The sequence below is a fragment of the Notothenia coriiceps genome, unplaced genomic scaffold (genome assembly GCF_000735185.1).
Source record: "Notothenia coriiceps isolate Sejong01 unplaced genomic scaffold, NC01 NC01_scaffold00037244, whole genome shotgun sequence".
Taxonomy (NCBI): Eukaryota; Metazoa; Chordata; class Actinopteri; order Perciformes; family Nototheniidae; genus Notothenia; species Notothenia coriiceps.
The window spans coordinates 359868-375956 of record NW_011369945.1 but is presented as its reverse complement, the minus strand read 5'-3'; the positions used below and the strand labels follow the sequence as shown (position 1 = coordinate 375956).

The following is a 16089-nucleotide window of genomic DNA, read 5'->3' as shown; positions in this document are numbered from 1 at the left end:
CGCTCTCTCTCTTTAAAGAGACCAGCGCATCTGCATCTTCACTCTGCATGAGCCTAATATCATAACATGTGTGCTCTGGAGAATCACAGAACGGACGATCGTCCTTATTATTATGCCGTTCAAACCAATTATTTAAATGTGTTTGTTAAATTCGGCATCATGTAAGTTGCGCTGACAGGTCCACACACTGCTTCCCCGCAGCGAGGCTCCCCCGCCCTCCTGTTGATAGTTCACAAGCGTCAAGCTCCTCAACCCCCCCCTCCCCCCTCGTTGATAATTCTCGATCGTTGGCACGCTGATAACATTTTTTTTTTTAAATGGCACTTCATATCAAAAAGGTTGCCGACCCCTGCTTTAGATGAAAATAAGGAGCCACTCCCCACGCCCCTCTGTGAGATATTTGGTTAAAAAGAACAGAATTGTGCTCTAGGAGGAGATTCAGGTGATAAGGTGGGGGGGTTACCTTGGTTGGTGATTGGCTACTGGTTACACAAGCCAAAACATCGTTATGACATCATAAAGTGGCCAAAATCTGATCAGCTCATTTTCAGACAGCTTTTTATATAAATGGATCAGGATAAAAAGAGAGATAACGATTTTTTCCTGAAACTTTCAGTCTCTTTACACAGAGGGGACACATGTTTATGTATGAAAGACATGAAAAAGTGGATTTTGCATAATAGGTCCCCTTTAAAAAAAAAAAAATGTTCCTTTCATGTAGACTGCACATATCCTACTGTGGCTTCGAGGATGCACACACTAAACTGCAGCCTGTTGTCAGAGGTGGTAGTTACTCAGATATTGTACTTCAGCAAAATGTACCAGAGTGTAGGAAAACTCTGTTACAAGTCGTGGGTTCAAGAAGTTACTCAAGTTAAAGTACATAGATATTAGCATCTACATATACTTAAAGTACCAAAATAAAAAGTACTCATTATGCAAATTCACAGGATAATATATAATATAGCCTATTTTGATTATAATTATTGATGCATTATTATGTAATTAAATCTAGCTGCACCTTTCCAACGTTGATACGTTGTATGCTGCAGGATAACTTGTGAAGTGTACTCCAGGTTTAACTGAAGTCTTAGTACCAGTCTCTCAAAAACCATTCTTACAGTAAGTACGGAACTTGACTAAATGTACTTAGTTACTTTACACCACTGCCTATTGTGCATCTTGCACTTTCATAATCCTTATTAATGTATACATACATTTTGGTGACATCTCATGTATATGTGCTAAGCTTCTCCCAAACTCCACCTGAGCAGAGGTCTAGCTGTGAGGTAAAACACCTGTAAGCATGCTGGGCCTTTCAATCCAAAATCATTCCTGTTGCGGCCACTGGGGCTCATGTTGCATTCAAACAAGTTAGCATGTCAACAGTCCTGTTGTGTTAATGGAGGTTCATTTCGAAGTTGGTCGCACCTCTAAATGTTTAAAATCTTTCTACGCAAGGGAGAGATTTGCGTTCATCCCGAAGCTAGACCAGGGCTATTCAATTAGTTTGGAATGGTGGCCGGTTGATGGAAATGATCCATAGCAAGGGGCCGGGAAAAAGATGGCTTGAAATATGAGCAATCATATTAAGAGCTTTGGATACAGTAAATACTACAACAGCTAGTGGAGTGCATATATTGTGTTTAATTAAATCAAACAACACAGCCCCAAGGCCTTTATAGATCTAAATGGCAAGTTCAGAACTCAGTAGGCCTACATGTGAAGCTAATTTAACCATCAACATCATTTAATTTAGGTGAAATGATCTAATCATTCACGCAGAGATGGGGTGTTGTCCGACTGGCCCACTTCGGTACCGGAAAACTCCCTGTATTCCCGATGGCCAGTCCGCCCCTGGTGGGTTCGAAACCCGAGCATGCCGAAGTTTTCAGGCAATGTCTTCCCCTCTGTCTCTCAATTTAAAACCTTCTCTGGAATAAAGGCACACTGGCCCAAAAAAAAAAAAAACATCTTTTGATTTGATTACTTTTTAACATTATACTCAAAGGGCCAGTAAATATCACCCCGTGGCCGAATTTGGCCCGCGGGCCGCCAATTGCACAGCCCTGCTGTAGACTATGAAGAACAGAAAGAAGAGGAGTAACTGAAGGAAACAATGTTATACAGAGTTTGAGTTTTAAAGTGTAATGTGACGCTAAACTGCATATATATTTTGTATTATGTATATGATATTTAATACAGTTTATGGATCAGTGCATAACACAAATGCTAGTGAATTGTCCGACCGGCCCACTTCAGTACCGGCCCACCGGGAAAACTCCCGGTATTCCCAATGGTCAGTCCGCCCCTGCCAGAGGTCATTGCTTCACTTCAACAAGGTAAGAAGTTGAAGTTTGCATGCATATTGTGAAGTGATTTCCTGCTCTGTTGAGTATTTGTGTGATTAATGCTATTGGCTTCATGGCTGCAGTGTGCTGGCTGTTTATTATGCTGTTCTGAGGATCTGCTTGAAGGCTTGTCTTTGAAATAGCTGGCTGCTTATTTCTGCAAAGTAGCTATAAAGCATCTTTATTGGTGTTAACTGGAAGTAGCTGCAGTTATTTTTGGTCTTATAACAAAATGTGTTGTATTGGCTTTTAAGATGTTAATATGACTTTCAACTTGCGTACACTGAGAGTAGGCTACTGTTTGACTAAGCTATCTGGGTTACTGCTTTTTGCCATAAAGGCAACTTAACTCTATTTGGATATAGAGATAAACAGCATATGGAAATATAAAAAGGGCAAGCATACACATTGTGCTAACAAGCATTCACATTGTGCTAACAAGCATTACACTCAAGAGGTTGAGACAAACCTTTAGACAAACCTCTTAAATTAACTTTTAGTCATGAGATCAGATTTTTTTCGCTACTTTTTAACTACTCTGATTTACTGAAATTATCATTTAAATTAGAATCTCTCAATCCTTAAAACTAAATCTTGCTGGTGGTCTGCTTTTGTTATTGCTCTGTTTATGTTTGTCTGGCAAAGACCCTTGAGGCAATAATAAAGCCTAGCGGATAAGGTCGTAAACCCACACGTATGTGGTGTGAAACACCTATACATCATATTTCAAAATCACAACGCTGAGTCAGACTCATTTTTATTCCCTCTGACACTCTGAAAACAAAATGGATCCACCAAAATTAACCTCTGCGGACCTTTTCATCAGCCTTATAAGAACCAACAAAGTGAAACAAACGGTCACAGTTTCAGGTGTATAAGATCGGTGAGCCGTTTGAAGAAGCTTCCCGCTGCGTCGGAGCTCTCTGTCAGGTCTAAAGCAGGTTTAATAAACTGCACCACTGAGCATGACCATCCCTTGAGCCTAGGATATAGTTTATCTACATGCACCAACATGCTGCACTCTGCTACGTTATGAGATCCGGAAGGCTTTTGCACACTGGAGCTGCTTCCAAGACGTTACCATGGTGACAGAGGATCCTGATGATCAGAGATAAACTAGGTCTCTAATACCATAGGACACTCAGGAAGATGAAAACAAATTAGCACGGAGAAATATTCTAAACTATGGGTACACAAAGATTTGTATGTGTGACAAGAAGTATTAAATGTATATTTCACTGTTCTGAAAATAATATGAATTTATAACCCCATGTATATTCATAATTTATATTAAATTATTTTTTAACACACTGTAGCAAATGATGTTTCAATTACTATAAAAGGACTAAGACAACACTAACTGTCTCCCAATTTATCACCCATGAAAGTGATCTTTTCCAAAACCCAACTAAATGGTTAAAGTTAGCTAAAAATACCGTTGCACTAAGTTTGGACTGTTTTATACAATCTGTCTAATGATAAACTGTAACCGTAGAATAATTATTGTTACTTGTAATCTTTAGCCATTGGAGCCACTCGTCTAATGGAGACAGAGTAGCACAGCAAGTTTGCAAGTTTATTATATGTACAAAAGTTCAGGAAAGTACTTTCTTTGCCAAAATAAAAGGACTTTTGTTGTTAAATATAGGTATTACACGTAATAAAAAATATCCAGCAGTGATCACTTTCACAAATCTACACATAGAACAACTCTCCTGCTGTTTAAAAAAAATAGAAGTGGCAGTACTGGCAATGGCTAGCCATTATTTACTGTGAGTGATATCCCTCTGTGCCCCAGCCCTGCAGAAAATCTCCACCATTAGTAACTTTTTACAGCGTTCTGCCGCTTATCACCTCCTGGGTAGACACAACTGAATTATTCAGAGGCTGAATAATGGATTGCGCTGAACATCAGGGGACACAGATGTTAAGAGAGAGGTGAGGCATGACAAAAAGACAACATTCATTAAAAATCCAAACAGAGCCGTGCTGATTGGCTGAACGCCCAGTAGAACGTGCCAGTCCATAAATACTCTTGCATTACATCGCCAAAGCCATACTGCGATAGAAATACAACACATTCGGTGAGTATAATCATACCAGAATTAGAATAACAAAGAGAAAAAGCCAGTACGAAGAAATCAGGTCCAAGGTCTGTGGTTGCAAATGTAAATCATACAGTAAGTGGGGGAAATATCAAAGTAGGTTGTTATTTACAAACAATGTACAAAGACATTAGATTTGGCCTTGGCCTTGGCCTAAGTCTTCAGGGATCACATTCTGTCCCAACACATGAATAATATAACACCACTGGTTTGAAATGTCCAATGATTTATGATTCGGCTATATACGTTTGCAAATCCACTATCGTATCAATTGCCTTTTAGAGGGAGTCCAATGTATAAAACGCACACAACATTTAAATGTGTTGGTTTATGGATGGACACACTGTAACAGTTTACACAACTTGAGTATTTAGGGATTAATACTTGAAATGTTACGCTAATATGTTAACATTTCATTTCACAACAAACCAGAAATCCGGCCCTCAAACCCATAATTAAGATTAGGATAGGGAATTACCTACCCTTTCGATTAATTATTAAAACCTTAGATGAACATTTGAAGGGATTATGAATTCATATTAGCAGAGGGATTGCTCATCTGCTTCTAGACTATTGCCTGACTTGTTTATTTTCAGGGGGAAATCATGCAAAATGGATGACTTGGGTAAATCGAAATGTATTGACAAGGAAGACAAATTGTGCACATTGTATTTGTGTGTGTGTGTGTGTGTGTGTGTGTGTGTGTGTGTGTGTGTGTGTGTGTGTGTGTGTGTGTGTGTGTGTGTGTGTGTGTGTGTGTGTGTGTGTGTGTGTGTGTGTGTGTGTGTGTGTGTGTGTGTGTGTGTGTGTGCGTGCGTGCGTGTGCGTGCGCGTGCGCGTGCGTGTGTGTGTGTGTGTTCTGAAAGCAATTTAGGTGTCTTACCTCATATTGGTAGATGAAGAAAAGCATGATGGACAGAATCTCCAGGAAGAAGATGAGCAGGAGGAGGATGAAGAACTGGGGAGACAAAGAGGGAAGAGAAAGCAGTTATTTAACATACAATTTATCAGTGAAGAGTACGCGACAACAAGGGAGATAATGAGCATCTGTCTGTGAAAAAAGAATGAAGTATAAATTGAAAAGAAAGGAAAAAGCAGCAGATTGAAGAGTGTAAGGGGAAGGAAAGAAAAAAATTATTAAAAGCAGGAACAACATGGGCCTAGCCCTAGAGTGTCAAGGAGAAGGAAAGGAGAAGTAAGGACGATCAAATAGCTATATATCATTCAGCCTCAATATTTCTAAGTGACAGGTCAAGAGAGCAGAGAGAGGAGGTGGTGGGGTAATCATAGCAAGTAGGACACACTGGGAGAGGTGATGTATATTGTTCCTCTGTCAGTGTTGGAATTTGTTAATGGAGCCACATTTTATTCCTTACCACCCAACCCATCCTCTCTGGAATGAGCTGCTTGATAGGTGATACATCTTCTTCTTCCTGTGTGAGTGCTTAAAACAGTTACAAGCTCAATCATCAACCACTCTTGTGAGGGGACATGTGTCTCACACATGACTGTCTGAACCAGGGAGGGGTGAAATTATTTGAGGAGCAATAATATTATGTTGCCCTTAAGAAGGATGTTGATGAGATTGCACTGAAACACGAATGCTGTGCGGCAGCAGCGAAGCCTTGGTATTGTCTATTTATCTATCGGTCCACCACTCAAATATCTCAGGAACTTGGTAATAAATAAGTAACACTTGAATGGGTGTGCATAAGACTGACATTATGCTCACGCATGAACATGTCATTGCAGACCTTATCATCAACTAAGTAGCCGTATGTGTTAACATTGAATGCTAATGTAAGCTATGGTTGGTATGAATCTGGCTGTCATGAGAGCATTATAAATGTGTCATTTATAATTTCTGCAATCTCAACTACAGTGACACCATTCAAGCCTTTAATTAAAATGTCATTAAATGTTATATGTCCACTTTGAACACAGGATATACCATCAAGTAACTAATGGAGTGGTAGAAAAAAAGCAACTTAAAATGCTCAACAAACTGCTAACTACAGCAACCGTTAGCTAGTTAGCCGATTTAACTATCCAGCTTGCGGTCCCACCTGCTAACTCAGACCCAGGTTGCCAAAAGACAAATTCATAAAATAGAACCACTTCTGTACTGCATTTCCTGTCGTCAAACTGACCTGTCCATTTCTGACGCTGTTTTTGGTTCTGCTTTGTAAACTTGGTGCTTCACTGAAAGAGCCGCTAATTGCATGCCAGGGGACAACACACATTATGCACAGTTTGCTATGGTAAACACATATCAATATCTCCCTAGTAGTTTCATAAAAAAACAAAACTTTTAATAGGCGTAGTTAAACATTTGGGTTCAAAAGCACTCTGTAAGCCGTTTATTGGGGAAGTGAGCAGTCAGTGAAGACGGCTGGACACATCTTAGACAGAGTCAATTTCTAGCTAACTGTACTGAACTGTACGGCTAACTGAGATAATGGCAGCATTTATTTCACCTTCAAGTAAATCGGTCCCCCATTTCATAAAAACTACCTTGGCACTGTATTCCCTGGGGTCAATCTGCCCTTATAACATGTAATGACCTCTTAATGAAAAGTACAAATGCTTTCACCATAGCTGAGGAAATAGCACAGAAATTAATCATGACACAATTATTTCACAATTTTATAACACATAACATATTATGACTCGTCTATTCTCTATTGTGTACTGTACATTTACATAGAAAGTTCAAATGTTACATTTTTTACAAGGCCTACTATGACATCTTGATTTTCTTTAGTATTTATTTGTTTCAATTTTGACACATTTAAAATATATCAACTTCATATTAGCAGTGCAAGTAAGTATGCATGTATTTATTTCACTGGATTACTGAAGAAAACTTGAAGATTCTCAGGCGCTTTACAGAGAGTGTTTCTTTTTAACAATTTCTAAGCGGATTAATGGGCGGACGATTGGAGATAATAATATCCTCAGAAAGCTTGTTAGTGTGATGCGAAGTGGTGGGGGTAAATTACATTGAATTTGAAAATCTATGTATAATTCATGGAATTCATGGTTGAAGACTCTTATTCTTTTGTTAGGTTGAGGCATATAAAGCATGAGCCCTTCTCAGAGGGCTCAAAACCGATTTTAAAGTAGAAATGTTGTTATTTTGAAAACATCATGGCTACTTGTCCTCTGAGTATTTCAGCTTGACAGGATGTGAGTGTTGCTAGTTCACAAGACGGGCATCGAGCAGGCTGTCAGTTGCCCCACAAGGTCTCTTTTGGCAGAACCTGCATGACTGAATCACTAAATGTGGCAGCACTGGAAGGTGTGAGACGTATACATGTAAGTAACAGAATATAGCCCACAGTGTGTTTGACTCACTCGCACTCTTTTCAAGAGGTGCTCCCAAATCAACGTCTGAAATCAATTCATATTGTTCTGTCATCCTTTCTTGTCTAAATGTTAGGCTTGTTGTCGTGTGTAATTTCTGGTACTTTTGTGTGTCTTTTTTCAACTAAAGAAATATGCTTCAGTGTGGACTTGCAACAAATTCAACCTGGCTGATGAAATCATTCAACAAGCCATTGCAGAATACCAAAATACTATTCAGTCAAGTAAGGAAGTCTTACAGTCTTTCCTAACTTTTGAATATTTGACATTTATGACATTTACAACTTTCTGCAACCCAAAGGGAAAGACCAACAGAGATACAGAGGCAGATCTACACAAAACGGCAACGTTTGAGTCAGGGTCTTTTTGGCGTTTTGTGTTATTTCTTGACCTGCTATCGATCCTTGAAGGAAAATATGCTATTCAGTTTTAAGAAAGTGAAGGGTCATGGTAAGAAATGTCGATCTGGTCAGTATTCTGGTCATGAATTCTGAATCTGATTATTATTTTCGATCCAAAACAATCACCAATTGCAAACAAATGCTAATAATTTAACAATCAAACTCAGTAGCCTGATAATCAAACTGTGATTTCATTTTCAGCTCATCTTTCAATCTGACACATATTGATGATTGCTGCCTAATGTAGGGGGGATTATTTTTGGCCATTTCATTTATAAAATAATCAATACCATTCTTTGCTTATTGTTCTCCACATAATCCTCAATATTTCTATATGAGGACATTGTTTGGGAGTTTAAACTTTAATTTTAACAGGCACTTTTTTGACAAAAGAAAAACAATTCAAAAGTGAACATTGATGTTCCAGGAAAGTTTCATATTTTCTTACCATCTCACTCGCTGTGTCTCTAAGGTTGTTTGCTCTATTACACTTCTAGGTGTTCAAGACCATGAAATTACACCACAGAGCAAAGGGACATCGTTAAGAAGGAGAACATTGATGATAACCAGCACTTGGAAAACAAACAGACCCGTCCCCTGTGGCTCTCTGAATATTTCCCCATTAATCTGTTCTTAATAAGAAATGTAACTACCCTTCTTGAGACCACAGGCAATAGGCAGACTCGATGGGATAATTTGATGGCAGAAGATGGCCTTTACGCTTTTATAATATACTCCAAAAAAGCAATTGAATTACGGTGAGGAATTTCAAACTGCTGCATTGAATGGGTTACTATTGTCAAGTGGTTTGCAGAAATTAACTGTACACGATGAAAACCCATTTGTGAACTGTCTGGAAAGGCTGATTAATATAGAAGCACTAATGGTGTGCGAAACGAGTCAAGTGCAGAGGAGTCGTTTGTTCTGATTCATTTAGAAGGATAGATGTAACATTACTTTCATGTAACGATACAAAAATATCTGAACAGCTGGTTAATAAAACAATTATGTTTCTCTGCGTAAAAATAAAGATTTAATTGAGACATAAAATAGAAACAGTATAATTTGTTCTGAATTTCTTCTAAAGGTGGTTGCCAAATCATATTTGAATAACACTGTGTGTTGTGACAGATGCAGCAGGCAATAACATACATCTACATCTGTTTTATTGTGTAAGTTCATTGTAAATTGGGAAGATACAGTAAATCTCAGCTTGACTCTTAAAGAGGTGCATTTGTTTTGAGCTGGTGTTACTGGGATAAATGATTATAAACTAAGACTTGGATCCCATTACGAAATAAACAAAACTGTCTCAATATGTTTTCCTCAATTATTGTCATTCAAACTTAAATATGTTATTATGTTCGCATCAGTGACTTCCAGCAGCATAACTATAGGAAAGATTGATTGGGGAACAGAGTAAAGGGAAACAAAATGGGGTTATATACAGGTTTTTAGTTGAGCTAAAAGCTTTATAGCTTTCTACAGTTGTCAAACGGCACTCTTGGGTTCAGATATTCTTATGTTTTTGTAATGTATTGCTATTAGTGTCAGTGATGGAAAAAGTGCTCGCATCGTTTACTCAATGACTTTAAAGTATCAATAGAGTACTGCAGGAAAGAGTTAAAACAAAAATACAAAATGTCATTAAGATGAACAGTGTGCCTTCTTAAGTTAGTGGTTGTGACCCAAGTTATTAAATCCATACCACAGTATACTAAACTAGCAGTACACATACTATCTGAAACGTGTACCAAGAAGTAAGTACTTGTAGACAAAAAGCAGGTGGAGATAGTTTCTTATATACAGTTTTTTAGTCCAGACCCAACCTAAAGGTCAGGCCCCCTCAAGTTTAACAAGGGCATCTGAAGCTTTATGAAATGTATTAAAGGGAGAACACAACTATAATGCAAACACAACTATAATGCAAACAATTTTTTTTTGAACAATACCCTTTTGGGACTCAAAAGCTTAAATGAATGAAAAAATCTGAAAGACATTGCTTTCATCTAAAATGTCACAAGCTAAAAGTGATAGAAACCACTAGAATCATCTTTAACTGTAAACTGTATTTGATCAATTCAAGCAGTCAAATAAAAAGTGGAGTAAAAATTACAGTATTTCTTTCTGAAATATTCTGATGTAAAAGTGGAAGTATGAAAAGGACCTCCAGAGTTATACTTAAGTACAATACTTGTGTAAATGTGCTTTCCTCCACTGATGCCCACTCTTTATAACCCATCACATAACGCTCTGTATCTTGTAAGAAAGCTGCTTTCATCCCTGAAATCAGTTACAGACGGAGCAAAAGGGAAAAAATATTCATTTTTAGCCTTGAGACCTTTTCTTACTAAACGCCGGATAACACTAAGAATGTGAAACCAGGAAAGCGTTTCTCTTGCTAGAGCTCTCACTGTGCAAGCAAATGTGATGCAAATAGCACTGACACGTGTAATGGTGTATACTATCATGTTGGTCTATCAAAAGCGATAAAACTCACTAAATTGGTCCTATAAGACTTCCAGTTCCTGTTGTGTTGGGCCGGTGTCCTGCAGGTTTCTGTTTCCATTACAGTTTTTGTACTGTGAGAGGTAATGAGCCACAGCTGGTCTGTATCTAACCGACGCCTTGGAAGGAGAAAAAAAACCTGCAGGACACCGACTCACAAGGATCAGAAAAGAGCTCCTCAGGGTTAAGCCTTTTTTGATATATTTCCATGTTTGCAGTTTTATTGCGGTGGGGTCGTTCACAGTGTTGCAATTAGTCACTTGAGTGTTGGGATTTACGCTTTGCCATTTACTTTACATTTAAGTAGACTTTAATGCATCTGAAAAATAGCAGCCGTTACTGGCCACTAGACTAAATGCACATTGCATGCATTATATCACTTCAGACACCCACCTTACATGTAGCTGTTATTTATGTTATGACTTGTTCGGCCAGCAGTGCTGATATCCCTGTTAAGAAGAGATTGATGTCTCGGCTAGGCCCCGGGATGAGAACTATAATCAAAGTGCAGGAACAGGGATTGATTCCTTCGTGTTCATTCATGCTGTGATGTCCATGCAGTGTGAAGCTACAGAGGCTCTTTGTGTGTGAGGCAGTAATGTCAGACACACATTATGTCCAAGGCTGCAGATCAATACCTTTTGGGCTCCTTCCTGACTTGAGTGTATTGAGAAGCCTTTTGAGGGAGTATACCATCTTTTTTCATGTGATGGGTCTAATCATTTTTACAGGCCATCCCATGTAATTGGTTCTCAGTGTAAACAACCTGTTTTTATTTCCAGCACAATGATCACACCTCAGACTTATTTGTGGACAGATTAGGTCAGACCCACCCACCTATGTGCCCTTTGACTTGCTCTTGTATTGAACGTCTGAACTTACTGATGTGAAACATGACTTTAATCACCCATAACCCTGGGGAAAATTGAATTTCTGGGAGAACTCAATTCTCGAATGACTCTTATTTTCAATTTAAAAGGACAGTGTATATTTTAAGTCATGCCAGGTGCATTGTTCTAAAGTGATGAAACATATTTTTTTCCTTAAAACACCTGAAATTCTCTTATTTATATGAATTAGGGCTGTCAAGTNCCAAAACACGTAATAGTACATCATTAAAACACTTTACACTGTATCAAGACTGTCAAGTTGTCAAAGTTAGCCAGTAACTACAGCTTTGTTGGTCACTTACCTTCATAATCGTCGATGTAACTGGATATGTAGCTACATCTTGAACCCCTCTTCTCTTTTGCTCCTCGGGGCTGAGCCCGCAACTTGTACCACCCAATGTACATCACTGATGTTAACCTTCAGTAGGTCTTGGAGACATTGAGTGTAAAATAGTGCCTATATAATATCTATACGCTATCTCTCTCGCTATATATTGCTATCTATACGCTATCTATCACTCTACCGCTCTACCGTAGACCGGAAGTTTACACACTCAATGAACCGGAAATGGAAATACGTCATCCCGTGCAACTAGCCTATTCAGAATTCCGTTCTCATGGAATTATTTGAAGTTCATGTTTATGCTGACTGAATAGCTAGATTCCAGGAACATCTACAGATGTAGCACTCTAGAACAGACTCCAGCCAACAGCTTCCTGCCAAAGACCCAACGGATCCCAGCGGCTGGGAATGTTAAGCCCTCCCACTATTTTCCAAGAGGGCGTTGCCAGATTTTCAATTTCAGGATTTAACCATTAGATGGCGCTTCATTCATAAATACAGAAAGACAAGTTTCCTGGCCTTTCAGTACTTCAGTTGTGTTTTGAAGAGCATTTGAACACATATTTGTTATGGTTTTCACAGGCTACTACAGTATAANTCTCTCTCTCTCTCTCTCTCTCTCTCTCTCTCTCACACACACACACACTTTGTATTGTATTATTGTATTGTATGAGAGGTTGAATTGAGGCGGATATTTTTATTGTCAGAGGTTGTTATGTTTAATATTCATAAGAATATTTGTCATTGTTCAAATGATAATAAACAAACATTTGCATAAAGCATATTTGTCCACTCATGTGTTGATAAGAGTATTAAAAACTTGAAAAATATTCCTCTAAGGAACATTTAGAACAGATAAAAATGTGCGATTAACTATGGACAATCATGCGATTAATCGCGATTAAATATTTTAATCGACTGACAGCCCTAATATGAATAGAACGGTAATTCTCTAACACATTCTCTACACGCAGAGTAATGATGCAGTATACTGTATGTGGCTTAGATTGAAAGTTACGTGCTTTGATAATCAGTATAATTGCGCCTGAAATGACTTTAGGGTTAGAGCTGATTTGGTTGACTGTGGTGTCACCTTTCTTTTTTCTTTTTTTAAAGCTAACAACTCTCATTAGATGTGATTCCTTAATTTCTAATCTGTGGCTTTTTTTCCCCTAAATTAAAAGGCATTTAAACGTTATCATTTTTATATCAAAGAAAAATATATTTTGTAATGCAGTAGTTGTTGGTTTGCTGTTCTGATGATTCAAGCTGGAAAGTTTTAATGTCTGTCCATTAAGCCTTGGAAAAAGTATTACAATGAAGGGAGCATTTTCCTCCAGAACTTCCTATTGCAATTCTATTGTTATTATTGTTAAATATTTCTATTTTTTATTTTACTTCACTAATGTCAACCCTCATTCTTTATTTAGTCACTTTGTGTAAAGGCTGAAGTTTTAAATTCATATAAAAGCTTAAATGTATTTTAAGTCTTCCAGATAACAGGATTTTCCAGAGCCTATTTTCAAAACTACAAAGCCCTACCTCTGATGTTTGGAGCTGCAAATGACAAGACACACAAACAGCAGTAATACTTATGCCAGCACAAAGCTCAACAGTAATTCCTCAAGTATCTCACAGCGACGGTGCAGCGCTCTGTGTCTCTCATCGGCAATCAACATGCTAATTGGCTCTGAAATTTGAAGGGAGACAAGTCTTTTCTAATCGAAGAACGGGCTGCTCTGTCACTCATTAAATCAGACTTATAATTCCCGGTCTCATTATATTGACACAGCAGAGGAATCGGTCTGGTCACTGTGGGCAAAATGTCATGGATCATGCTAATGATCGACACTGAGACCCATTTCCACTGAGCTCATAATTGCTCGCTCCTGCTGTGCCATTTTTCTAAAGATTAATTATATTTTTCCCAACACAGATTTCGTTCTTCTTGATAAATGCTGCTGTGTTGGTGCTTGATTACGTGAATATGTTTGTTTACCAAGATACATTTTAATCTTGTAAGCTGGGTTCACTTCATCCAGGATGCATGGTTCGAAATCAGTGCACAATGTCTAAATAACAGTTTTGAAATACTTAATAATAAAAGGGACCACCTAATTTCACCTGATATACAGTTTAGTGTTTATAAATATTTTCCTGTGGGAAATGATTGTCAAACATTGCTTCTGTAAACTCAAGACTAATCATGGTGTAATTTGAAATGTTAATGTTTTCCCTTTATCTTTTTACTGATAATTTGAATGCTTTTGTATTCATTAATTGATATATATTTATATCTACTATCCATCTATTAGTTAATAATACATAATAATGACGATAGAAAGAAAGTTTGAGGCAATGCTCTATTCAAAATCCCTAATTGTGGCGAATAAAATAAGAACTTTATTCTTCCAATCAAAATTGTTTCAGCACCTCAAGAGCCAGTGAAGCAAAGGGAAAAAGGTGACTGATGAATATAAAAAAGGATATACCTTATGCATATTAACACCTTTTTGCACTTGATAATTGTACCTCTGCTGTGAACGGTATGGTAATATTTATCATTAGTATTTTCTCAGTCTGTTTTTTTTTAACACAATCTTTTTTTATCAATTTAAATGTCAAAATGTTTTCTGTATTGAACTACAATTTGTAAAAAAATAGAGGAAAGTAGAAGACTCAAAAGGCAAGTATACAAGAAAAATAAACAAACAATAGTCACCAGAAGTACTGTGACTCATTGCCATAACACAGCATGAGTGCTTTTTATGATTACAGTTGTCTAATGTATCTACTCAACATGGTCACATGTTTATTTAAGTATGCAAGATACCGGTGTTTTCACTGTGTGGATATACAATTATTTCCATTGCCACCTTTTACACAGCGACACATCTAACAGCTGAAAATACATTGTAGAAACTGCACAACATGGCTGCCTCAGGGGGCTTCTTGCTTCGATTTCATGTTGATTACATTTCTAGTTTTCTGTTGATGCAAATGTCAAATGCATAACTTGTGCACGAGATATATTCCTCAGTTTAGCTCACCCAGGCAGCAGCTGTTCTGAGGTTGAATCACCAGGGTGACATATCAATCATTTATAGAGAGAAACACAAACTTCTGTAGCACAATGTCAAAGCGTATTACTGTATGAAGAGTCAGTAATGCTTTTTGTCATGCACACAACAACAACATGTAATATGAAGACGTGGCATCACCACATCTTCATCAATATCATCAAGAACCATCCTAGGAAATAACTTACCGTCAGCAGCACAGGGCGGCTCTCTTTGACGGCTCCTACGCAGCCCAAACAGCCGATCACCATGATTATGGTTCCCACCGCGATCAGCAGGTTGGCAGCTGACAGGGAGGGAAGTGATGATGATAGGGTGGCAAAGTTACCCTGGGTAACTGAGAGCCAAACTCCCACCCCCAGTATGCCACATCCTCCCAACTGCAGGGGACACACAAAGAGGCATAAATGGGTCAGTGTGCGCATGTGAGCATAATCAGAATCACCCTGATCTGAAGAGCAATCAAAGATGGGGTGCATAGAAACCTTTGCAGAATTGTATCTGGCTGTTCGTTTGCTTTTCAACTTCATGATAGTAAGCAGGAATAAACATTGAACAAAGAAAACCAAATGTAAAAAATGAAAACACAGCAGCAACCACTCGACTAAACAGAGTTAGCAAAGCGTCCCAAACAGCAAAACGTTTAAAGATATAGTTATTCAATTATTTTACTTCAAATAGTTAGTGAGGAGAATGACGCCACTCACACATCTGTCCGCTAAGCATAAGGCTTCAACAAGTAAGCTAAAAAGGACCTGCGTGCCGAAACAACTTCTTGTGACTGGTTTTTATTTTCTACATTAACGAGATGTAACAAGATTTAAGTTGGTTTAGAGGTGCTGGTTGGAGTATTGGGTTCATTGGAGTGGAGCAGGTCTAGCACTATACCCCAGTTTGAAAAATATATGTCAAACCATTCCTTTAATTGTCTCTTTTACCCATGCAGTTGGTTAACAATGAACTTCATCCCTTTTTTTATACATTTTAAATAGTTTTATCTTCAAACCGATTCATTACAAATAAAGCCAGAGAAGTCATGTGGACT

At 38.0% G+C, this 16089-nt stretch overlaps 1 protein-coding gene across 1 annotated transcript in view; it reads right to left on the bottom strand.

The window, feature by feature from the left end:
- The window catches only part of tspan4a (tetraspanin 4a), a 46385-nt gene extending 30811 nt beyond the window's left edge, over positions 1–15574 (bottom strand). The window contains exons 1-3 of the mRNA XM_010794124.1: positions 15530–15574; positions 15233–15424; positions 5340–5414 (exon numbers count right to left, since the gene is read on the bottom strand). Of these exons, the coding sequence (XP_010792426.1) occupies positions 5340–5414; positions 15233–15424; positions 15530–15574 (312 nt within the window). The remainder of the gene's footprint in view (positions 1–5339; positions 5415–15232; positions 15425–15529) is intronic.
- Between the last annotated feature and the right edge of the window lie 515 nt (positions 15575–16089).